At 47.7% G+C, this 27,109-nt stretch overlaps 1 protein-coding gene across 18 annotated transcripts in view; it reads right to left on the bottom strand.

The window, feature by feature from the left end:
• The window catches only part of LOC116952152 (teneurin-4-like), a 430,454-nt gene that overhangs the window by 23,539 nt on the left and 379,806 nt on the right, over positions 1–27,109 (bottom strand). For 14 of the 18 annotated variants that reach the window (XM_032971246.2, XM_032971251.2, XM_032971242.2 and 11 more), the window contains 7 exons: positions 21,689–21,808; positions 20,871–21,132; positions 17,695–17,958; positions 10,098–10,245; positions 8,896–9,145; positions 2,290–2,310; positions 1,692–1,927 (listed from right to left, as the gene is read on the bottom strand). In XM_032971246.2, the coding sequence (XP_032827137.2) occupies positions 1,692–1,927; positions 2,290–2,310; positions 8,896–9,145; positions 10,098–10,245; positions 17,695–17,958; positions 20,871–21,132; positions 21,689–21,808 (1,301 nt within the window). The remainder of the gene's footprint in view (positions 1–1,691; positions 1,928–2,289; positions 2,311–8,895; positions 9,146–10,097; positions 10,246–17,694; positions 17,959–20,870; positions 21,133–21,688; positions 21,809–27,109) is intronic. The other 4 variants (XM_032971247.2, XM_032971254.2, XM_032971250.2 and 1 more) reach the window with 1 other exon arrangement.

The following is a 27,109-nucleotide window of genomic DNA, read 5'->3' on the forward strand; positions in this document are numbered from 1 at the left end:
CGTAAAATATATTTGTGATAAACGGTTTTGGTTTCATTGTCAATCAGCTCCTGGGTGAATGTCTCCTCGTGCTATTTAATCGTGAAGGTTGATTGACCATACTTCACCACGCTGGTCAGTATGGGTTGGTGAGTGGGGCCCAGGACCAGCTCAGACATCTCAAGCTAATAGCGTTGGTTCTGGCTGGGAATCGCTTCAGTTCAGCCAATGTTTTTTTTTGCTTCAGCGTGGGTAATAATTACAGCTAGATTGCAGGAATATTAAGGAAAACTAACAAGAGCAGGAAATAACACAAAATGCAGATGCAAACACATACATTCGAACATATGGCAAGTACTCCGCTGGCTCTGAATGTACCACGGCACATTCAAAGTGAGACAAGCCCGTGCACACGTGGTACATTACCAAGTCGCGTTGAGCTCAGATGAAATCTGTTGCTCCTTTACATTGCAGGCAATCTTCGTCGAAGCAGAGTGCTGCTATCCATAACCCCCCATCACTCTAACCCATCAAGGTCCCAAAGCGCATGGAGTCTCTGTCTAAGCGGCCAGAGTCTCTCTCTACTCCGTCTTCCGATCAGTCCTCTTTTCACTTTGCCTTGCGTTTGTTTCCGTCCCACCAGTGCTCGTGGTAACTCCTTAAAGTAGGTGTCCTAGCCATCGCAGCCCTTTCTTCTTGATAACATGACTGCCTTGCCTCTTGTCCCCATCCCATCTGTAGGCGCCTCCGTTGGCCTACTTTCATTTGCCAATTGATTCGCGGGATCTTACACGGAGCAACGCCGTTCAAATTCACAACGTTCAATCGATGCCTACTTCCAGACCCCACCCTCTATCGCCAGGCTTTTGAGTGACACTGAGAGCTTGGGTCCCGCACCTCAGAGTCTTGGTCATTTAAGTTACGATATCGACATGGTCACCAGATTATTAAATCATGGTGCGCAGTTTGCCACACGTACAGGAATGTCCAGAGTAATAAACACAGTGGTGTAATTCTTACCACGCTAGACCTTGCAATTCAGTGTAAAAGACGAGGCAAAGTGCTCTCTACGGCTCACACAAGTGGAAGATCATCTGGCAGCCGTGGCATGTGAGCAAGCAAGCTAACAATTACAAAGTATCGTTCAGCGGCCTACACGAGTACGCAAGACAAAGATCCCCAGTATAGCCTTAACAGACAGTAGTAGCAAGTGTTGTTAGCGGGAACCTGTGAAGTCCGGCACAGCACACGAGGGGTTGGGTGGCCAGCACCACACCCGACAGCCTTTGTCTCCCCAGTGGCGATGTTTACACACCGCACCAGGTACTCATTTGAGGCCGAGTTAACCTCGGGGGGCCCAGGACCGGTTAAGATAATCGTCATTGGTGGTGGTCGTGAGCAGGAATCAAAGTCGGGTCGCCGGGTTCGTAATGTTGCGTGCTAAGCACTACACTACCATGTGTACATGGGTACACGCACAAGACAAATATCCCTCGTATAGCCTCAACAGACTGTTAGGGCAAGTGCTGTTAGTGAACACCTATGAAGGCTGGCACGGCACGCGAGGGGGTGGGTGGCCAGCACCAGGCCCAACAACCTTTGTCACACGATTACACACACACACACAGAGTACAGTACAAAGTCCCTTACACAACACGGTACGGTGAGGAGGCAGTGTGCCGGCGGTGAGAGTGCGCCGTTGCGGCGAGTACCGCGGGGGTTGGTGAGCGAGGCGTTGACCGCCCGTCCGCCGTCGCCGCAGCGCGTCTCGTCGAGCGGCAGGCACTGTTCGCCGGTGCCGGCGACCACCTCCCCGTTGGACGTCAGATCGCCCACCCTGCCCGTGAGCGAGCGCACGCGGTACAGGCGCCGGCTGTTGGTGTCCGACACGTAGAGCCAGCCCGACACGGGGTCCACGGCCAGGTAGTAGCGGTGCGACGGGTTGTTGCTGAAAGAAAGCAGGGGAGGAGCGCAGGCCCAGCGTCAGTCTGCGGCAGGTCGAGGACCCTAGAGGAAATTCCAGCGTCGGACTCGAGTGCAAAATAACGGGACTCCTGGACTTTGAGAAGACGACGACGTGCCGGTATCGTCGCCCTCATTAGCCGCGGCCTATCCGGCACCGCACCGCGCGAACCCCATTGTACATTCGCACCTCCGATTAGCGAGGTTGGCTACGTACGGTGCGGAAGAAGCTCAACGTACACAGATACGTATGGATGTTGCAAAGCCACACCGCAAAACGTGCAAAATCCGTTACGTGCAAACACACGAGCCTCGTTACACAGAAGCACATGCGAGCAGGGCACTCACCTGTGCCTCAAGTCTTTGTTTCTGGACACGGCGAGGAAGCATTGGGAAAACAAGAAACAAGCATGAACATATCCGCAGGTGCACGAGTGTGCCATGCCGCTGCAGATACAAGTTTTTTTTTTCTTCCAGGTACAGTACAACGTCGCGTATCCGACTCGAGAAAACCGAGGTATACGTGGATACGTGAGAAGGTCGGATTTGTGAACGCCTACAGGAAATGAGAGTGACACCGTTTGCAAATAGGCTACTGGACACGAGGTAAAGCTTTTGGCTGGCCATCGAAGAAGGATGGTCACTGCATCGCGTGCTTTCAGACGCACTTCGGCGGCCGTCTGGACCGCTCTTCCTTGGGATATCAGGAAGCCACTGGAGCTATGCACTTTTAAATCTGAATTGAAAACTAATTTCTTTAGAACTGCTTTTTGTGTTTAGTTTGTTGTCCTTCCTCTGCACCTCCCATTAGCGCGGTTGGCTACGTACGGTGCGAAAGAAGTTCAGTGTCCATAATATAGGTTTGTTGGGTTAGATCGTGTAAATTTAAATGTGTCGTTAAAACCCGCCACCACCCCAAACAGCCAATTAATGAGGTTTATCACGTAAACAGAACGTAGCCAATTCGTTACTTTACGTGATCTAACCCCAAAAAACCCTATATTATGGATGATATTGGCCGCGAAAGTCTACGTGTGAAAGTTCAATGTGCATACATACAAAGTGAAAACAGCTTTAAATATTTGGAAGTGCTTCAGTGTGGTTGAAAAGGAAGCGAATGCACGCGCCGGGACACGAGTACACGACCGCATGTGAACAAGTCGGGATTGTGAACATGTTCAAGAAATCTACTAAAACACAACACAGTTGTCAATAGCACTCACATAAAAGGAAAGAAAAAATGTATGTGATAGGCAACGTTTCGATGTTCCTGGCAATGCCCCTTCTTCCTCTGCCATGACCAAGGGCCCTGGCCTGAAACGTTGTCTCTTGTAGTTTTATTTTACTCTTTATGGTGGTGTAAATAATAATGCTTTGATTACATATAATTATTTATGCAAACTGAATCTCAAAACGTTGAACATTGTAAACACATTTACATCACAAACGGACTAGAGGCACAGCACAAATATGATACCGGGTACGGAGATGAACACAACACGAAATACGTGCGACGACATTCAACAAACGCCGAACATTTGAGAAAGTTGAGAGAATAATAATAATACATTTGATCTTATACGGCGCCATTCGTGACAAATGTGATTAGTTATTTGTTATGCGTGCTTGTGCACTCACTGTCAACGGATTATCACTTTTGTTGTATAATATTATGACTCAATTATTATTACACAGTACAATAGCAACATTTACATTATGAGACCTCCTTTGCCAGTAACAAGATATAGTAATAGGTTTTTACCCTTTTAGCTGGCACAAAAACTGACACCTTTATACAAGGGATAATGTTTGCAATAACCACAACACAAGCAGTCAAAATGCAAACAAAAAGAAACAACTCTAATAATAATATGCACTGTCCTTGAATTTGATTGGTCCACACCCGAGACGTCTTTCTTTAGAGTCTAGTCTCCACTGGTGTTGGACCAGAAGACGCCAAAAGGTGCACAACTCAAAAACAGCGCACTATCAGAGTCTCGGGTGTGGACCAATCAAATTCAAGGACAGTGCATAACATTATCAGAGTTGTTTCTTTTTGTTTGCATTTTTGACTGCTTGTGTTGTGGTTATTGCAAACACGATCCCTTGTATAAAGGTGTCAGTTTTTGTGCCAGCTAAAAGGGTAAAAACCTATTACAATAGCAACATTCACCACATCTACTGGCAGATGGATGCCCATTTGCAGGTCAGGTGCTGAGTCACCTTGTGCCCACGGGGGACAGCTGCTACTCGGGGTGCCCTTTAAAATATTTCAGATGGGATGCGATGTGTAGCGCCCCACTGTCAAAAAAATTACGATCATTATCCTCATAGAGGATATGACAGTTACACCTCGCACACAAACACCACACGGGGAGTGGGCGGATGATTGGTCACAGTGGACATCCGACAGTCGGATATATGCAACGTTTGCACCGCATGTGTACAGCCGCAACGGCGGAGTGAAACTGGCGAGTTTTTACGCTGGGCATTAACCCAATGAGAAGTGACTCTCTGCGAGTTGACGCTTTTAGCCGATATCAAAGCAGGGTGGCTTTTATGAGACGTCTTCCAAAGGTTGTGATAAAAATGTTTTTTTATTAAATCTGCATGCTTTTTTTCTTCTTTTCTCTAATGAAGTTAACCAGTCGTAATAGTTTTGTTTGAACACTGTTGAATTGCATTATAAAAAGCATCCCCGCAAATGCCCCATCAATATTGTCAGATTTTTAAAGGGCTGCCGGCTCGTGTGCAACGATGCTGCTTGGCTTTGTAAAGCGTTTATGGGCATGTTTATATCCTGCGTGAAATGAACAGAAAATTTAGCATTGTACTTTGAGCCTTTAAACTATGGATACTTGCAAAAAAAACCCCTTTTACTTTTTACGCTTAATAACCTGAAACTTTTTTTAGTTTGAGGGGAAAAAATAAGCCGTTTAGCAATTTTCACATTAATAAATGAATTGCATTGCCCACCAACACATCAGAACAGCTTATACAATGTAATTGTTAAACCTTATCTGCACAGCAATTTGTTTGAATCTTGGAAGATGTATGCACACAATTATGCCCTTTTAGGGTAGGTCAGCGAGCGGGAATTTGTCTATATTTGTCTATATTAAAAAAGGACTCGAGCGGGAGACGGCTTTACCCACAGCCTTGCTAATTTGCCAGAAGAGCGATTAAGGAATGTATGAAATTGCGCTTGTCTAAAGACACACACAAATAACCCCCACCCCTATAGCCTCAACAGATTGTTGGGGCAAGTGCTGTTTGCGATTGGCGCCTATGAAGGCCGGCACGGCACACGAGGGGATGGGTGACTAGCACCACGCCCGGCCGCCTTTGTCTCCCCAGTGGCGATGTTCAGACACCACACCATGGCAATCAAATTAAGGCTGAGTCAACCTAGGGTAGGCCCAGGATGGGTTCAGGTAATTGTCACTGGTGTTGGCCGTAAGCGGAAATCGAACTCGGGTAGCCGGGTTCGTAGCGCGGCGCGCTAACCATTGCAAGACTGCTTTCCCCACTGCCACTTCCCACAAGACACACACGTGCACTCACTACACACGTACACACACTACATTTTTACAACCAAAAGCAAATATGTAAATTCGAGCAAACCGAGAGGGGAAAATGTTGCATCTCTGTTTACTTATTGATCTCATTTAAGCTATAATGTTGTTTTAAGTGGGTATTTACACACAGTATTAACACTTACTAATTATTCACATTGTGCCATTTGCCCCACATGTGAACGGGGCCTGGAATTTGCTCTCAAGGTATCAGCTGAACAAGAAAATTAAACTCAAATACATTTAGCATATAGACTTGTTCATGCACTTACACACACTATAAATGCAGAATAAGATTAGATAATTTATATACATTCAGTATTTGCTACAGCAAAATATTTAGCTTGGCTTAAAAGCACAAATGAACCCAATTTTCCAGGTAAACATTGTCCACACCCCCCCAACCACCAACATCTACAAACGCTATTTTAACCGCTGATGTGAATAAATGACAACGCAATTCAACCATAAACCACTGGAGCTGTTATTTTGTTAAATACATCATATGATTCACGCAATTGAAAGTTTTGTACAATTTACTTTCTAAGATACGGGCAAAACTTGCACTTCAACACTTGGCGCTCAGCCCAGACTTTGCGTTATTGCCGCACATTATTGAGCCACCCTTAAAGGCGCATTACACACTTGGAATACCATCAAAGTGCCGCTGTGCATAATTGCCACTGAATTACATTTTAAAACTTGAAGGCCCACTTAACGGTCTGGCTTGCCTTGCTTGCTGTTAAATAAGATAATGCAGAGGCAGCGATGGCCATTAACACCTCTTACTAGAATAATGTTTTATTTAGCACTGGTTCATGCTACCTTGATAGTACCATTATCATCCGCCACACAGGGACGACCCAATCCCTTGAGAGCAAAACAGTTCAGCAAGTATAAATGAAATGCTTTAATATTTTATTTTAAAGCTGACAAAACAGAAAACCAAAGCGTACAACTGGTTTATTGCATTTCGATATGCAAAATGGCTTGGCATGTGACGTACACAGATGCACACGCGCGGGCGCGCACGCACGGGAACAGGCACGGTATGGAGCTTTGAACGATTCAAAAATATAAACGAATGTGGATTTTGCATTGTTAGTGTCACATTACTCAGAGGTATGTGTGTTTCGTGGCTGATATTAATTGAGTGCAACTTTACACATACGTAGTTTTACACTAAGCCGATCGGTACAGTATTTTCCATTTGCAATCTATATTACATATTGGCAAAGCTCATCTAACGAGGCTTTTAGATTGTTGATGGAAGTGCTGTTAGCAAGCGGCATCTATTAAGGCCACTATAATACCACTGTTTCCGTCACGACATAACGATTCCCATATTCGCGTTAAAGCGCATACGCTGTGTAATTTCTTTATACAATTGCGTCCATAAAGGTGTCAAACAATGTTGAAGAATTATAATTAGACGGCAGTTTGAGCAAGGTTAATAAAGCAATATATATACACGCACACATACACACTGGGTAGTGTGAAGATTTTATCTCACTACTCTCAGCCTTCTAATCCTCCACGTGTGTCACCATGGCTTTGGCAACACACACATTATTATAATAATTATTGTACAGGAGTTTCCTGCCAAGTTGTCATAGTAGGGGGAGGGGGGGAGGCGATGTTGCTGCCGTGCAATCGCAATTGAGGGTTCCGCAAAGTTTTCGTAGTAGCGTACGGCAAAATAGGACCATTACGGATAGGTGTGTCTTGTACAAAATAATACAATTGGGTCAATGCTTGCCCACTTGCCATCACATTCTATTAGTGGCCTTTGATAATGTTGCAGAGTTATTGTAGACATGACTTCACGGATAAAAATAAAAAGTTATGAACAGCCAGTCAGAACTGCTGTCAGGATATTTCATAATAAATTGCAATGCACCAGGGTGCCTAAATAGGAACGTTTCAATCAGACCACTTCACCTGCTATGACGTGTGGATCGCACAAAAAATAAGTGGTGGACGCCAAGAAGCATGGAGAGAGATGCGTGCTGAGAATTAGACTCAAGAGACAGAATGGGGGAACACATGCAATCTGAGACTACAATTCAACTCAGGGGCATAACGTTGACCTTTGAGAAAACCGAGTTCAGGGCAGGAGACGATCGTGGCTGAAATGGTTGCGAGCGAAAGGGCGAAATTGTGGTCGTGGAGTGGCAGCCAATGATGGGAACATGGTCAGAAGGGACAACCGCTGTAGACGGCGCGGTGAGATCAGCTCACGTGTGGAAGTGAGATGGATTGTGGCATTGCAGGATCCTGAGGGATGGCGGCTGGCATGAGAAGGCCTTCATCCAGTAGTCGATAGAAAATGGCTGACGATGAGAATGATGACCTTTACGGACAGCCCATATATCTGGACATTTCACTCTGTCTTAAAAAAAGTGGTTGCGGAATAGGGTTCAATGACTTGCCTGACGAGTGCCTGCCTTTCTACACTGCGTGGATGACAAAAGACCTTTCAGAAACATCGTGTAAAGTAGGTCGCCCACCAGGAGAACAGGAGACAGCACCTTTCATGCACAGTCCCGACAGATCTACAAATGTGTGTTGAACATTACCCACGGGGACTTGCACAAGTATGTTAGCCTGCACGTGCCTGCATGTTCAATCATTGTAAAACGATGTTATCCAATTCAACGATCACTCAGTACGTCGCATATCCGACCGTCACATATCGGCCCTGGCCAATTAACCGCCCACGCCACGTGCAGTATTTGTGCGTGGTGCAACCGTCATCTTCTGCAGGTGTCCACAAATCTGGCATTGTCACACGCAGCGGATGTGCACTTAATCTCGCGTACATTCGCTTGAGCACTGTCACGCATTTCGCACCCTCCTACCCCATGCCGAAAGCAACATGCGCTTCATCTTCATCCCGTCACCTACTTGTGCACGGTGTACCTGCCGTTTTCAAGAGATGTTCACGTACCCGACGTTATTCAAGTGTCCCCCTACACCTCAATCCCAGGCTAGTTGGATATGCGACGATTGTTTTGGACAAGTTTGGTAACAACAATAACAACAAAAATGACATTTGGGACGCATCTTTCATCAGATCATGACATTGTATTTTCTTCCACTCACCTGCTCATAGAAAACAAACACACCTAGACTGAGTCAAAGACAATGATCCCCGCCCCCCCACATAGCCTTAACAGACTGTTGGTACAAGTGCTGTTAGTGAGCACCTATGAAGGCCGGCAAAGACACTGAGTCAACAGCTAATGGCACACGCAATTCTCAAGAGTAGAATCAACACTCCTCAGCACCGATGGTCCAACCGACACCCTCTCCTACCCTCTCCAAGAGTGGTGATTGACCGACCAACCAGGGAGAGGGGGGGGGCGGCACTGCTCACCTGAGCTCGAAGACACTCGTGACGTTGCCGGACGGGAATATCCGGCGCACGAAGTTGAAGTCGCCAACGTAGAGGCTTCCGTCGGCGGCGCAGGCCAGGCTCATGGGCGCCAGCAGCTTGTTGCCCTCGGCGACGCCGTTACAGCTGGGGCAGGTGATGCTGCGCCGCCGGCCGTTGCCCATGACGCTCGTGATGACGGGCGGCAGGCGCCACACGAACACGTTCTCGCCCGTGCCCTTGTGCATCGTGCCTGCCGGGTGGAGCACGTGGGCGAGCGAGTGGAGCGAAGGAAGGGGGGGATGGGCGGGGGGGCACGGCAGGGAGAAGGCTCAGGCGACGAGGGGGACACACAAGCCGAGGGTACGCACGCTGCGCCACTTTGCGCTGCACAGCGAGAGGAGCTCATTAAGCCACCGCGCGGCACGTTCGTAGCGCCGGCGCGTGCGGCGGTTTACCGAATGTCATGCTGGGTGGCGGAGTGCTTCTCTGTGTTTGTGAGGTAGTGATGGGGGCACGTAAACATTGACGATACACGCCCGTTTTCAAGATACGAGTGGCCAATATTTATATAAATTGTACCAACATTTCATTGTATCTGTGTCCTTGATATTTTGTAAATTTGTGCAAAAGAGAATAGTTCGATGCTCCATTGGATTTGTTCAAATTTTATTTCCGTCAGTAAGGGGGTCACTGCAATGTGAATTATTTGTGGCCACCGCTTCAGTTGCCTTAATGCGTTCACCTATGCAGCGATGCTGCACGATTGCCTGAGGGGGTTGATGGTGGTTTCTCAGGTACACACAAGAGTCCTTTTGTCAATCCATTGCTGTATAATGGCTTCTCCACACCGTGTGAGTCATGAGGGTTATTCGATCACGTCAATGACGTTGGCCAGTGTGGGGCTGGCGAAGGCACAGAACATAGACATTGGAGCACAGTAGAGTACAACGATATTTTTGCAATACAACAATGCATGTGACACCTGTTTAACGTGGCCCATCAGAATAATTTTCAGGCTCAACCCCACTTGGCTTTGAGAGACTGGACGAGATGGGGCGAATGCCGGGCGACTTTGTCACGGGCCAGGGTTTAAGCGACCTTGGCCTTTGACGGGCTGGACTGTGGCCAAAGTGACGACCACGGCTTTGGTGAGCAAAGGGCCCCAGTGTGCCCCAGCGCGCGACGTCGGCACGGCCACTCACCGCTAGGCACGTGCAGCGCGTGGTGGTTGCTCAGGCCCCAGATGCCCAGGCTGGAGGCGTCGAGCTCAAGGCCCTGCAGGATGGCGACGCGGTTCTCCCACAGGATCAGCTCGGGGCAGGACTCGTACTCGTATCCGACAGACACTAGCTGGGGAGCACATCCACACGCACGAGCGCACGCCACGCTCGCCTCACGACGACAACACGCGGGCGGGCGGGGGGGGGGGGGGTGGGGGGGGGTGCGTGACCGCGGCACGATCGCGGGACATGGGGAAAACAAAGCGAGCGGGGAAGCTGGCGAAGCATGCGCGCAGGGTCACGGGCGCTGCCGCCACACGCCCAAGGCCCTTGTGTGTGTGTGCGCGTTTATTTTCTGTACGGGATTCACATGAAAAGGAAAAAAGGAGCATCTGGGAAAACAACTGGGGAACTTCATTAATCCTACATATCCAGATGGAGGCCCTTAAGAGTGAACGAGGAGGCAGTATGGTGAATAACAACCTGACTTGGGAATTTTTTTCTCTCTCTCTTTCCAAGGGCATTGGTAGATGAAGAAGTAAGGGGGGCATCTCTCCAGGGAGACAAGAGGTGTGCATTGCGCACACACACACACACACGCACTTTGCAACTGACCGTACAAGTGAACACCGTACAGATCCCTCGGAGAAGTATTTGTCTTGGTTGTTTGACCTCGTGTAATATGTAACAATCCCAGAATATATCCTGGAACTGATGCATCGCTGTTCCACATGTGTTTCATAATGCGCTCACCAAAATAAATACATGAAGGAAATAAATAAGGGTTGCTGAAATGCTCACATTATTGTGTTTCAGACCAGCTGGATATTTCTCAGCTCATGGCGGACCAGGAAGATCATTCTTACACGGCCCTCCTTTTGCAATAAAACATTTAAACAGCTAATATTCCACAGGACCGTTTATACAGCTCACACTATGCAAGGCGGAAATCAATCCGAGGAAACCGGAATTTATTTTGTCATTTGCTGGTAGCGTAAGAAAAAAAACACGTTAAACAAAAACTAACATAAAATATAATGTGGGTAAATTATGAGCTATTTTGCATATGCAATGCCGCCAGTATTTACTGTTTCATTGTGCCGTGTTATAATTTCACGTCACTTAGTACAACGTAAAATTTGCGTCATTACACCTGAACATTTTAATGGCTCCGTGTACCCATACTCTAACCGAAATCCAATTTCGAAGGTTAACGAAGCCTAATAATATACGGCTGCTCAGAAAAGCCCTCAGGCAACCCTGGCTTCAGATTTGCTTCAAGAGAGATGGCTTTCTTTGCTTGCATCATCATAGTCATCATTACCTTCATCATCATAACTCGTTTTTGAGCTCACGTATCTCACTTTCTGATACCATTACATTGACATGCTTGGGCCAAGCATTTTTATTCCGTGTAATTCTTTCATCATACATATTTTCTTTTCTTATTTCACCAAGTTCTGTCTCTCTCTCTTTTAGCAGCCTCATCATTAACAATATTCATGGCCTGCGCTTCCTTTCAACACTACGTTCTGCCCAGGTCCAAATGCTCGCATTGGCAGGAAGATGGAAGCCACTGATAATCTCCTCGTTTTCGGTTACAAACTTGTACCGTAAACGCACCGCGGTAAAGTGCGCCCTGTCTAAATAAGCAATCAAGAGTCGTGCATGTTGCGTTAAAAGTGGTAGTATTTTAACTCGAGTGTGACTGCGGACTGCAATTATAAGTTTCAATGTTTTTTTTCTCTTTCCAGTAGCCTTTGATGGTGACTGCCTTGAGCAATTCCATTGACTTATGCCGTCCTGTTTTTAACAAAAACACACTATTTGTATTTATTAAACGAGTGTAGTTGGTGGGGGGGGGGGGGGTAGCAGCAAACCACAACTGCCATGCCTTTTATTTTTACAACGTAACGAAATTACGTTTAACCCGTAAACAAAAAACAACGGGCACAGACATTGAGGGTGACCTGAAGATTAAAACAAAAATGCAAATACTCTCAAGACACCCACTTAAACCTCTCCGTCTTGAGCTTTGTTTGCGACGTTGCTAATGGAATTGTTCGTTTGAAATGTCAAAACTATTTGAAGCGTTGGCAAAACATCGGCGTATTGCTCTTGCGCCCCGCATCAAACCACGATCGCGCTGTTCGAGGGTTAAACTCCCAGGCTGTCAAAATGACGGAGGCACTTAACAGAACCCCAAAACATTTAATTAGCCAGGACTTCTGGCAGAACACAGAAAAGCTTTTGAGAAACATGCTGTATTGACAGTTTAAGCCGCAAGAGTGCTAGGGTTAAGAATGTCTTCCCATGTCCTGCAGAGAGAGAGAGAGAGAGACGCCCCACACAGACTGACGAACCTAATAGCTCTTTATGTTAAACGTAAGCCCCCCGGAGAAGGCTCTGCGTCCAGTCCTGAAGCGGCGCGTGCTACCTCCAAGGCACGGAGACATCTTGCGGGACTCTAAAACCTTTGACCCAGAGACACCGTAATTCCTTACACTGCCAACCACACCCACGCTCGTCCGTGTGCGCCTGCATTATGCACGAGCGCGCGCGGCGAAGGCGCTGCCCGATTTATGCTGCAATCAGCGATTATGTAAAAAAAAAAACGCTCCCGACAGACATTTATCTGCACAGGTGTACGTACATTGCCGCGTTAACGTTTTTGCGTCGTGAAATCGATTTCAATGTTGTTGCTGTTGTCGATGATAATAATGCCAGTCATTGCTGCTTAGGTGGTGACGTTGTTGTGGCGATATTGTGACAATTTGTTTAATCTGTCCTGGATGGGCCACGCACCGACCTGTCCTCGGGGTTTAACATTTATTGACACACAAGACTCCCTGCAGGGTGACTAAGCAAAGCGCTACATCAATGTCCCCGTACTCATCTCATATTGTGTCCAAACATATTGAGCTCCCATGAGGTGCACTCTTTTACAAGCACAGCCGACACAAACAAGGGATGTTTGGGCTATTAGCATGAACTCATTTACTTGACCTTTGGGGCTATTCAGAAGAATGCTGGCTAACAGAAGGCCAAAAATAGAGCAATAGCAGATGTGTGACCCATCGCCTCTTATAACCTGGCTCAGCACAAGTGGACCTTTGTGTATATCCACCTCCATCCATACACCTGAGCAGTGCCGCTGGCTGGAGTGTGTTTAGTTTGAGCAAAAGCACGCGGACAGGGAAATTAAAGGTAATGCCGCTGTATCCGTCCGAGAGATTGCGTATTTAATCTTGAAGCCTGGTGAAACGCGGGCTACGCGACACAATAAAGGGAAACGTATTCACTCGCAGCAACGGTGCTGCGATTCTACCAAATGTAATAACGCACTCCCCTTATTCTTACGGCAAAACGTCAGAGACAAGATTTCTTTAAGTCAATTAATGGGCCAGAATTGCAGCTCACGCGCAAAATGAAAAAGCCACATCATAGTGATGAAGGTTCTCGATCTGGCTCGAATGAACGCAGGCACTGCATCTCATCTGCATCAGACACGCAACAAAGGAATTGCTGTGCGTGTCATAGGGCCAGTGGAATAGCGTGCTTCACCGAAACATAAAAACGCATTTGCATTTTCACGGCGAGCGTTCGCCAAAACTTTTCTTCACACTGTCGATTCGCATCGCACGAAAGAATAATTCAACCGCCGTTGCAATAGACACCAAACAAATGTAACTAATTGGTTTTTACTTTTGTTGCTTCTGTTCCATTGTTTTAGCATTCCTTTATGTTCTCATATGAAAATAAGACGGGCACGCTGAATACAAATGCAAATTAGTAGCACAAATTAGTTGCACAAATTAGTTGCTTTCGCGACCAAATTGGTTTTTAGCTTTAGCTTTTAGCTTTCGTGACCGAATTAGTTGCACAAATTAGTTGCTGTCGTGACCAATATTATCCATAACAGAGTTTTTTGGGTTAGATCACGTAAACATACAGTGAGGGAAAAAAGTATTTGATCCCCTCCTGATTTTGTACGTTTGCCCACTGACAAAGAAATGATCAGTCTATAATTTTAATGGTAGGTTTATTTGAACAGTGAGAGACAGAATAACAACAAGAAAATCCATAAAAACGCATGTCAAAAATTTTATAAATTGATTTGCATTTTAATGAGGGAAATAAGTATTTGACCCCCTCTCAATCAGAAAGATTACTGGCTCCCAGGTGTCTTTTATACAGGTAATGAGCTGAGATTAGGAGCACACTCTTAAAGGGGGTGCTCATAATCTCAGCTTGTTACCTGTATAAAAGACACCTGTCCACAGAAGCAATCAATCAGATTCCAAACTCTCCACCATGGCCAAGACCAAAGAGCTCTCCAAGGATGTCAGGGACAAGATTGTAGACCTACATAAGGCTGGAATGGGCTACAAGCCCATTGCCAAGCCGCTTGGTGAGAAGGTGACAACAGTTGGTGCGATTATTCGCAAATGGAAGAAACACAAAAGAACTGTCAATCTCCCTCGGCCTGGGGCTCCATGCAAGATCTCACCTCGTGGAGTTGCAATGATCATGAGAACGGTGAGGAATCAGCCCAGAACTACACGGGAGGATCTTGTCAATGATCTCAAGGCAGCTGGGACCATAGTCACCAAGAAAACAATTGGAACACACTACGCCGTGAAGGACTGAAATCCTGCAGCGCCCGCAAGGTCCCCTGCTCAAGAAAGCACATATACATGCCCGTCTGAAGTTTACCAATGAACATCTGAATGATTCAGAGGACAACTGGGTGAAAGTGTTGTGGTCAGATGAGACAAAAATGGAGCTCTTTGGCATCAACTCAACTCGACGTTTTTGGAGGAGGAATGCTGCCTATGACCCCAAGAACACCATCCCCACCGTCAAACATGGAGGTGGAAACATTATGCTTTGGGGGTATTTTTCTGCTAAGGGGACAGGACAACTTCACCGCATCAAAGGGACGATGGACGGGGCCATGTACCGTCAAATCTTGGGTGAGAACCTCCTTCCCTCAGCCAGGGCATTGAAAATGGGTCGTGGATGGGTATTCCAGCATGACAATGACTCAAAACACACGGCCAAGGCAACAAAGGAGTGGTTCAAGAAGAAGCACATTAAGGTCGTGGAGTGGCCTAGCCAGTCTCCAGACCTTAATCCCATAGAAAATCTGTGGAGGGAGCTGAAGGTTCGAGTTGCCAAACGTCAGCCTCGAAACCTTAATGATTTGGAGAAGATCTGCAAAGAGGAGTGGGACAAAATCCCTCCTGAGATGTGTGCAAACCTGGTGGCCAACTACAAGAAACGTCTGACCTCTGTGATTGCCAACAAGGATTTTTCCACCAAGTACTAAGTCATGTTTTGCAGAGGGGTCAAATACTTATTTTCCTCATGAAAATGCAAATCAATTTATGACATTTTTGACATGCGTTTTTCTGGATTTTGTTGTTGTTATTCTCTCTCACTGTTCAAATAAACCTTCCATTAAAATTATAGAGATTGATCATTTCTTTGTCAGTTGTCAAACGTACAAAAGCCAGCAGGGGATCAAATACTTTTTTCCCTCACTGTAAACGTGTCGTGAAACCCGCCACCGCCAGACAGCCAATTATTAAGGTTTAGGTTAAACAAAACATGCCAATTCCTTACCAGTACAACACACCGGTGTGTTGGAGAATAAACCCACGGCATTTACAATTTGAGTACTTGTGAATTTACTCTCCAACACACTGGTGTGCTGAACTAGTAAAAAATGTGCACGTTTCGTACCCGTGACGAACCTTACTAACTAGCCGTGTCGGGTGGTGGGCCGGGTTTAACGACACGTTTCTATTTATGCGATCGAATCCCAAAACATCTCCGTTATGGAAATGCAAATGAGTTGGCGCTTCACTCGGAAAAAACGCAGAAGCTATCTTTCAGACCTACGTCAACAAATCAGGCCTATCGGACAACGCACTGAGAAAACACGCTTGTACTCGTTTCACAGTGGTGATACCGGATACATTCATAAACTGGGGGGCGCACCCCCACCACAACCGCCAGGCCTCCCCCACCCCCCAACACACCTCCTCTTGAATGCCAGACAATGAAGCAACATTTCTAATGGAAATGTGTGGGTCGGGGCAAAAAAAAAAAAATCGTGAGTGAGGCTTATCGGCATGACACAGAGCCACTCTTCTTCAGCTAAATTAAAAATAATAATTTCCCCCCCCCCCCCAAGTTACTGCTGTCTACACTTGTGCAAACATCAGCAATTATGACTCGCCGTTGCAGTTTGAGCCATTTAATCATGCTCACAAATGCCACGGCACCCTGCGCATGGCCACAATTACCTTTGTTTGATCTCCATTAGCAAGTTCCGGCTGGAAATGCTGATAATGCTTTTCTTTAACCATCTACCCTACGCCGCCGCGCTTTGACGCACGCGGTGAAATTAAACCGCGAGTCGGTCGCTGCTGCGATCAGTATGTGGTTGTGCTGGGGGGGCGGTGAAGGGGATGGGGGCGACCGCACGCCCCTGGGTATCTGGGTATGCTGTGGCTCAAAAAACCAGGCACCCGGTTGAGAGCGGACAGACCCTCTTCCCAAACGACGACACAGACGAAGTGACAGAGAGAAGGCGGCGGGGGTCTAATTAACGCCCTCCCCCCCCAATGGGAGAAACAGTTACGGCTACTCGGAAAACCACTTCTGTGCCCCTGCCTGTTTATCGCCAGCGACAGCTTAGTTGTGGATGCCGTGGTGACTCGAGGAGTTACCGCGGTTCATCCCCAATGCAGGTGACGTCCAGGTGTGCGCACACACACACGCACACACGCACACACACACACGCGCACACACACACGCGCACACACGCGCACACACACACGCACACACACGCACGCACACGCACACACACGGGTGGCGGGATGCCGAATGCATTTCAAACGCAATGACGGAAAGTGGCACGATTGGTGCAATTCACAGCGTGGACCCCAGAAAATGCCGATGTACATGGCGACGACGACCGTTATGTATTCATGTATACGCAGTGCACAGTCAGGGAGCAGTGCCACGGTGCGGTTCGTGCCCACTTCCTTGCTAAGCACCCGGATTCAATCCGTGGCCAAGGCTAACGTCAGTGGCGAGCAATGTCTGAACTGGCCCCTAGCCTCCCTTCCTCTTCTCCAACCCGCACTGACCGGCACGGTGAAGTATGGTCTAACAACCCCCCTGGCTGACATAACCTTTTCCCCCCGCATCTGAATGACAACGGCTTACATTCACATCGTAACTATCCTATGTAAGTGCACAGCAGCAGCAAAAGTGCAAATTACGTAAGTATAAAGCTATCAATAAAAAGTGAAGATTAATACAAAAAATAAAGTACCTGAGTTATTTACAACCTAACTGCGTCGGGTTTTCTTTTTTTAACTAGGAGAAGCTTTCTCTAGCACATTCCCCGTGATGTTTAATCGTTCTACGCTGTGCATTAGCGCCTAACGGCGGGCACGCGCGGTCATTAATCACAGAGCAGCGGAACCGAAACGGAGAGCGCGGTGTCACGAGGCAGCGGCGCCTTTGTGTTGCGTCCTCGCGCGTCCGACCGTTCACCTACAGCTTCGGCGATGCCGTAGACGGGCTGCCCGTAGGCGTTGGTCTTGTCCCAGATGAACGTGTGCCGCAGGTTCGGCGCCGACGGGAACCAGGTGCGGAAGAAGCGCCCCTCCACGGCCACCGACAGGTGGACCTTGAGCAGGTTGAAGGGCACGCTGGCCGGCGTGAGTCTGACCGAAAGGCGCGAGTGGTACCCGGGAGCGCGGCTGCTCACGTAGCGCAGGTGCAGCTCGGAGCCGGGCAGGGTGATGCTCTCCTGCACGGCCTGGAATGGGGAGACAGCAAAGATCCCCCGGGTAGCATCGACAGACTGTCGGGGCAAGGGCTGTTCGCGAGCATCTATGAAGGCCGGCACAGCACATGAGGGGGTGGCTGGCCAGCACCACGCCCGGCCACCTTTGTCTCCCTAGTGCCGATGTTTCCACACATGACGAGGAACTCATTTGAGGCCGAGTCGACCTAGGGGAGGCTCAGGACAGGTTCAGACGATCATCACTGGTGTCGACTGCGAACGGAAATCCAAATCGGGTAGCTGGGTTCGTCGCGCAGCGCGCTAACCACGACACTACCACTCCCCACAGCTCATACACACGCATACGCATACGGGCACACACACAACCCGAGACGGATCCCGCAGGGGTTCTTAAAAATTAAGTAACGGTTAGGTTGGTGCCTGTGCCCGTGACGCAGCGCTGGACGAGCAGGATCAACGCACGTCCTCCCCGATTGGGGGTTGGCGCGCGAGGGCGATCCGTTCGGCGGACGTCAGCACGGTCCATTTGTGAGGTTGTCGTGTGCGTCGGAGAGGGGGGAGGGGGTGCCGGCGTGGCAAGGCCTCGTTAATCGCGGAGGCTGCTAGGCGCCATAACCGCGCAAATGGCAGTCGAAAAGTTTTGATAATAGGATGGCTGAAATACGCTGCCGAAGCCGGTCTCGTTTTAAGCCGATTTAGATGCCTTATCTCTCCCGTGTCCAATTGTGTAACGAGTGACTGGGCTGCCAAGGATTACTGCATTGAGAAAAAGTAAACAGATGCAAATCCGCACTTAATATCCGAGTCTCAATGTGTTTTGATCCCCCCCCTGGTTACCCGAGGAGACGGCCAGCTCAAGACTGATAGCCACTGTTGCCTGTTGAACGTAATTACTAAATTGTTTGCAATTGCACAAATAAGACAAATTGCATACGCAAAAACAGATTAGGAAATAGATAAGTAGATGCATACGTAAACACAGGTTAAGCTTGGATAATGCCTTGATAGGTGGCAACCATGCAAAACAGGTGATATAGGCTACAGGAGATTGCCACGTTGTAGACAGCAGATGGCAGTGGAGAAAAATCGATTGTTGTACTGTACTTCTATACTCCCATGTCCTGCGCTCCACACCTTCACCAACTGGCGCCGACCAGCGTGGTTAAATATGGTCAAACATGCCCGACAATACGCATGGCATGCGGACGCCTCCTTCCAGCAACGGATTGACAAACCGCTGTACGTGCACATCTGAGAAAAAGCGTGGATTTAACCAGGTATACTAAGTAGGCAGAACGGAGAAATGGGAATAAAAGTTTGGTAATAAAAAAAGAGGAAAGTGCCAATAATTTACAGGACTTTTGCACAGCTGTGTTTTGTGTTAGGGAATCTTGGAAGGCTGCACACTGTGGGCTTATGAAAAAAACAGACGGTGTTAAATGCCAAACGCAGGCCCAGATGGTGTTTTAAAGAGCACAGCGGAGGTCCACAAATCATTTAAATTGCAACCCACCACCAAACAAACACAGAACTCCACATCTGCAGATCCCACGACTTGATAATGCACATGGCCATGCTACAAACACACTCACTCACTCTTTTGAGTCCAGCCAAATGTGTTACTTGTCATAACTGTCCAAAAGCTATTACTATTTTCCGTGAGTTCTTCAAGACAAAAAAGTAATACGCATTTTTTTCCTTCTCTCTGTATTTTAAGAAACATTAAAGTTATTTTTTGTAAACAGTGGCCTCTTAATATGGTGAGTTAAATATATATTTTATTTGTGCATAGGCCAACTCTCAGAGTTTTACATGAAAAAATATTTGATAACAAGTGCTCACATTGTTTTTCCACCGGGCACGAGCTTGACTTAGCGGGAAACCCTGAAGTAGACCGAGTGGGGGTCTCCCCCATACCAGGTACTCAGCAAGAAGCATGTCATAATACACTACCTATGCTCACCAGCATGGTGAAGTATGGTTAAAAAAAAGAAGCCTTCCCGTGACTGAAAATTCCTAAACTCCAGCAGCTCTGTAGCAGCAGAGGACAATGATGGATGTGGCAATGGCACGGATAGGCCTTGGTCTAGCAGCGAACAGATCATGACTGATAATGATGATGATGAAAACGAGTGCTCAAGCCAGAGGTAAAGGTGCAGCTCTGCGATTAGCACGGTTGGCTACGTACGGTGCGAAATAAATTAAACGGACACACATACACGGCCACTGCTGGCAGAATGGCCTCTGTAACAGGGGACTCTACAGAGGCCCTTGAAAGGATAACTTGGCCTACTCTTCCACACTGGCCAGATGTCTTGGAAGAGGTGGAACTACCCACACGATACTCCCACCACACGTGCCCTGCCCAAAGACCAACCGTGGAGTACCACTTTGTACTGCTGGGTGGACAGAGTCGGTGGGGCGGAATTTTGGTTCAACTGTCAAGCCCAGGTAGATGGAATCGAACCGGTGACCTCAGGATTGGAAAGTCGGGCATGCAAAAGCTACAACCACAGCAGCATCGGGGGGGGGGGGGGGGGTGGTCAGGGAGGAAATCGCGGGGGTGCACACCGTGTGGGAATTCGCACCAAAGTCGGCAGGTGAAGATCCAACCTGGCTACGTGACGGTGATCCACACAACTAGAGAGTGGCCGCTGCTGCTGTTACGACTGCTGCAGCGAGAAGCAGGTGGTGCAACACCTCTTGCTCTGCCCGCTGCTCGCGGAAGGCCCCCGCACTGTGCGAGATGTCGCAGCAGGCGACCTTGCAAGCGCTGCGATTCTCTCGCCACTCGCCGATTCCTCCGGTCTAAATAAAGATTCCGATTCACTGGAACGACTTTCGACCCCGGTGGAGGGACGCGAAAAGGGGAAGGTCCCCGAACGGAGTTCAACGGGTTGGCGGCGGGTGAGATTGGCCCGTACCTGGATCTCGGGTATGATGGGATTGAGCGGGCCGCAGCTGCCCGGCACGGAGGTGAGGGGCGAGGGCAGCACGGATGGGTTGGGCCGCACGAAGCCGCTGACGTCGCAGCTCGGGATGTCGTTCTCCTCGCGGCGCATCACCACCGTGTCCACGACGATGAACCGGTTCCACGGCAACCACACGGTGCGCAGTTGCGCGGTGAACGGCGCCCGCTCGAATTGCAGCGTCACCGAGCGTCCTCCGCTCGCCATGAGGTCGAAGCTGTGGGGGGGAAGGGTCGGGGAACGTGACATCAAACGGGCGCGTGCCGTCACCTCCGCCCGGCATTGCTTACATTCCCCTAAGCGCCGCGCTGCATTGCTCCGATACTGAAGTGCCTCCCACCCGCCCCCATCTCCACGCTTAATTTAATACGGAATTCTCAATTGTCAAACCCGTGGGCCGATATCTCAATTGTGGAAACCCACGGACTGTTGAAATTATATATTTATTGAAACCATGGGCACAGGTCCAAAGGCCCAAAATGCGTGTGTATGCTTGGTGCGTTCAATTGGCACGTAACAATGCAATGATTCTTTAATTAAAATAACTTCTTGCAGTCACAAAACTTGGATGAAACTGAATGGAAATGCCGTGCAAATTGCACACAAATGTTACACCATGGGCGATGTGGGGCAGATGAAACTGTACATATGAGGAAAAAAACAACATCACAAATAATGCACACGAGATGGGTAAAAAAAAAAAACCCAAGACGGAGCACGAGAGGAAATCAAGAGGAGTCCGCGATGCACGACACTGACGCGGCAGTACGTACGCTCCATCTTGCCGCGTCACGGTGTACCCGTAGTTCGGGTAGTGGGGGAAGGATACGTTCACCCCGACCAGTGGGGTCCCGTCCAGCGTCTGCACCTGACCTCGGACCACACACGCCGTCCTGGGGACAAGAAGAGCAGCCAATTAGGGCCGGCACGGGGGACGCCGAGGGGCGGCTTGGGTGGTGTGGCCGGCGCTTGTTCACGCCTCCTGTCCCCAAACGATTACCGCACCCTTCAAAAGGTGCACGCGTGTTATACATCCGTAGACGCGGTGCAAGCTCGTTAAGAAAAAACAATGCAAAGAAATACGGTGGCAGATTCACGAGCCGAAACAAAACAAGAAGCAAATGCTCACGTCTTCTCGTCCCCCGTTGTTTGATAAAAATACCGCCGCCCGTTGGGAAAGGCAATAAGCCTGCCCGGCCACCCACTTGTGGATGTTAAAGATCCCGAGACGCTCCGCAGGGTGTAAGCAATCGCGCTGCCCGTGTCACGTCTAACTTCACCGACCTGCTATAAATCACACTCCTCCCAAGAGAAAGCGGGGGGGGGGGGGGGGGGTTGGCCTTTGTGTAACGAACAATTACGCTGCGTGACAAAGTTATCCACTGCGCTGCTTCTTAACTGACGTGGACTTTGAGACAGTCCTCTGGCACTAGCTCAACACAGCTGGGTTGAGTTGGCCAAAGCATGAAACTTCAGCATGAACGGCCGAGCAGCTGCTACTCGGTGCTACGAAGGCATTGCTCGCGTCAACTGCCCCGGCAATTGCACTCAGACGCGGGGTGAAACACCCGGCGAGTTACTTAAAACCAAATTAATTTTAGATGTGTATATATATGCGAAACAAATTCCTTGTCTCATAATCCAATTACCTTTTTTTTATTTCCATCTGCACTCTGTATTCGGTTAAAATAAGGAAACCTTGGCACCTGAGCCAACACCGTTTTTTAACCCCGCGCATAACTTCCATAATTATTCATATTTTCATTAACTTTGTTTTACCCTTTTCTCCCCGCAGATCGTATATTTCTCGCAGGAAAAATAAACCTTCTGCTGCTTTCTCGCGAAGCAAGATTTCTTTTTACCCTCAGCGATGTTCTCATCTGTTTCCAACTTAAAAATATGACCAGCGTTTCTCAGAGTTGGCATGTGACTTTTTTTATTCTTTGCTGCCAAAAGCCATTTGTGTAAGGTATATGTTTAGTGAAACTCTAGTTTGTTTCAAATAATATAGAAATTAGTTATTTTATTACGACAAAAAGCCATCTGTTCTGGAATTGCAGATAGCTAAAAAAAGACTCATGTTTTTAGTTCTGTGGAGAGATGGCACCTTGACCTTATCTGTTTATACATTTAACATCTATACAGACACAAATATAAATCATAAATAAATCAAACCAAGCAGACGTTGGCTCTGTCCCTCACAAATCAAGTGCTAGCCATGACTAATTTCTTCAAGTAACTTACGCGTGCTCAAGAAAAATGTGCACAATGCAGGCACCGAATGATACAAATCAAGCGTTCTATGACATTTAGACTAAAATCACATTCGAGCACAACTGTGGCGGGGAGCGCTCGCGATGACAGATGACCGATACGCGGCTCTTTCAGTGGCCCCGCCAGGGTTGAATAAGGAGACTCGAGTTAACAGAAGGCAGAGCCAGAGGATCCGAATCACACCTCGGCATTCTGCCATGGGCCCAGCGTAACATTTCCTAAAGGCGCGTGTCCCAATCAGTCAAAGATTAAGCGGAAGGGTTTCGGAGGCGGTGGGTGGCGACATACGGGATTGCATTGCCACGTTGAATCGCAGCGCCAGTGGACAGAGAGAGAGAGAGAGGGAGACGGGGCTGAGGTGACAAATGCGTGTGCCGCTCGTTAGGGATACTTTTGACTTTTGCCGGCAGCTGTGTGGTCAGGATATGATAAACAAAAATGACAAACCTCAAGCAAGGTGGCCGGGGTGAAGCTCTCCGAGCAAAAGATGCGGCAATAAAAGGCAGAGTGTGTGGGGGGGGGGGTGTGACGCCCGCTGCTGCTGCTGCTCCGTGGAGTCGTCCACTCGGAACGCCGCTCGTGAGCGTGTGCGGCGCGAGTCTTGGTGATGGCTCATGGAGCAGTCGGGCTACGAGGGTTTGATTTGATCTGTAACCGTGGCCCTGTACAAACCTTCATTTTGAAATCCGGCATCCGCACGTTGTACGCGTCGCGGTGTGTGTGTGAGACGTACAGCAATTACGTTTTTAAAAAGTGGGTAAAATATTGTCGTCACAAGTGAAAGGAGCGATATTTCAAACACGAATGTCCAGCAAGCAACACACACGTGTCTAACGCGTATATAATGCATCAACACGAGACTTTCACCGTGGGGTAGTGCTTTGCTGTTGGTTTTTTTATCGTATCGGAGCTGTGAAAGCCAAGCTTTTGTTGGGGGTTCTAAACAGTAACTCTTAGTTGAAAACGTCCCACTAAATATGCACTTCAAAGTTGTCGATACACTTTTATCTTTGCAAAGAGTTCGCCATTTTTGTTACCAACACAAGCGAAATGGTGGAGTGAAAGTAAAAAAAAAACCTTCAGCAATTTTATATGCTGGGGTTTTAAGTCTGGTCTCAATTTTCTTCCTGAAACAACAGAAATACAATACTCTCATCCTCTCTCTCACTCTTCAGAGACATCGGGGAAATCCACCCACACTCGGACACAAGGGCATTGGCAGCCGTGTGTGTGCCTGCTTTAACCCTCCTCCCTCATAAAGCGCTTTAAGGCAATGCTCGCACATGACGAGACAATCAGATCACGCTCCTCCTCTCAAGTATGCAATCACCAGTTCATATCGTCATAATCATCAGGGATGGTTAATCCACTTCTGAAATAAGGCCTCCCCAAATCCGCCACCTTCTCTCGTGATCCCACGTTGTAACAATCCACCCGGCGGCACCAGCGCATGAACCGATTTCATCGCTCCATTTTCTCGGTGGTTTTTTTTATTTGTTCGACTATATTAATGTTAGGGTCAACAATGCCGGCACCTTACCGCGCGGCAGGTGAGTTCACTTGTACCGCACCGGCGAGGCCCTCATACTCCGCGGATCCCATGCGGAAACAATCGGCGCAGCCCTCGATCGTTTCGAAACCGTGGGCGGCACGGCCTTACTCACTGTGTTCAGAGAAATAAGGATCCCGCTCGCAGTTCAAAAGCCACCGGAGATTTAGAATCAGGATCTTTACTTATCCTGGAGAAATCCGATGAGCTGTGAGGCTCTTTTTCACTGATGTCAATAAGGGCAGGGTCAATCAACAACAAACAATAAAGAAAATGATTGTGGAGTACTAAGTATAGGAATGGTAAGCAAATCACTACAAATAAATAAACTTAAACTATTTTCATTTTACCAGATAAAGCACAGCGAGTCATTAGTTATTTTTCAGAATCGTCCTGGCCACAAATGATAGCTCAATTAAGTGGCTCATCACGTTGAAATATATAGCAGCCTCATACTCCAAATGTGTGATGTTGATTCTAAATGTGGAGGGAAAACACTGGAGGACCTGGGGAAAAAAAATCCACGCTAGCACGGAACTTGACATTAATGTTATTGCAACACTCTCCTCGGCTGGGAAATGCTCTCTAACGTGATTGAAACGTTTAAGTATTTACTTACAAACTTGTTTTTGTTTAAACTTTTTTCTTGTATGCGTCCGATTGAAATTAAACGCCCCCTTCACAATGTGGCGTCTGTGGTTGCGTAACGCAGCGGTTACTTCACAGCGCAGGTTTATTTACATTTGTGCGAGGCTTTATCAGCCATTCTCTTTCCACCGCTGGATGAAAAGTTACCATCACAATTTTTTTTAATGACATAAAGACAACGACGGTCCTTCTGTCGCTATTTTTTAAAATTAGTTAATTGGCGTAATATGCTAATCGGATGAGCTATGGTAATTAGCAATTATTCTAAGTTTGGACATTAACCCACCTTACCTCCCCGTGTATTTTCTTTCCTGACTTTTGCAAACAAATTAACATAACTTATTTTTTCAAAGGAATTTTTTTTTAGAGGAATGCAATATATACATTTAAACGTCACTTCTTTTTTCAAAGTAAAGTTTCACGTTGCCATACACATTCCATATACACTCGACAGTTTGTCCGTCCGGCATGTCGCGTGTGGTGGAGTAATTTGTGGGTAACTGCCACCTCCTCTTCCTCGATGTCCGGCCAGCGTAGAAGGCCCATACATCCTATAGGAGGGACTATCTCTGGAGACGCTAACTGGCACAAGCAGAATCAGAATATTCATTTATACTGGAGGAATCCGATGAGCTGCAAAGCTCTGTTTCACAGGCGCCCCTTCCAAGTCCCCAGCTAAGACCTCAAGCAGTAGCGTGTTCAAGCTATTGCAGGGCTGCACCATTAGCCTACGTACATCCTGACAAAACGTTGTAGAACATTGTAATCTACCTTGCATACAGTGTCTCGGCCTTGTATGTGGCATTTGTTTTGCCCGGGGAGTTGGGGAGCTGTCGAAAAGTCACACGACTTGTTGGAGCGCGCATTGTGCTCGCAAACAAAAACTACATTAAGCTGTTACGAAATGCGAAGGTCATTCAAAATGAGATTCGTGTTTCCAATAACATGTCACTTGTGGTTTCACTTGTAAGTGTAAACAGGCAATGGGTACAGGTGCTAGCTCACACCACTGCTGGCGGAAGGTCCTCCACTAGACGGAGGTTTAGAGAGACCCTCTAAGTATAGCTAAACACATACGTAGAAGAAAAATTCCACGCTGTGTCAATACATATACAAATATGTGCTTGAGCCTTTCCAGACGTAAGCAAGCAAACTCTCGACTGCATTTGAGCTTCTGGGTTTCATCGGCAAAGTCAGATGCTACTGGGGCAATTAAGCTATATGAACTGCTTAATTATGTCTCCACTGCCTAATGAACGCAACGTCTGTTGCGGTATCCATGGCTCATAAGCCTCACGTAGAAATTGCAGACACGGTTCAACCTGGAAGGCTACATTTTGCAATTTCCACAGAGCCCCAAGATCCTAAATGCCTCGGCATTGAGCAAAGGAAACGAACGTAACAGATCCCTGCGCCCATCATCACAGCACGACTGGGTACAATCAAAGCTCAAGGAGCACATGGGCAACAAAGAGACGCATTCGCACACAATATTTCACCAATAATGTCCTCGCAAAAAAAAAAGAGAAAAGCTAAATTCAAGGCCACACAGATAAAAATGCTTGACATACCGTATTGGAGTCATAAATCTATGTAATGGTCCTTCCAATCTTTACAGAAATTCCTGCAGCATTCTACTTAGGTATGTTAAGCAGAGCTCCCTATCACTTTCGCCGATGCATTGGGTTCAATAAAAATAAGTATTTTCAGCCTCCTATAAACT

Source organism: Petromyzon marinus, chromosome 45 (genome assembly GCF_048934315.1).
Source record: "Petromyzon marinus isolate PM22_M1 ecotype Great Lakes invasive population chromosome 45, UKy_Petmar_22M1.pri1.0, whole genome shotgun sequence".
Lineage (NCBI taxonomy): Eukaryota > Metazoa > Chordata > Hyperoartia > Petromyzontiformes > Petromyzontidae > Petromyzon > Petromyzon marinus.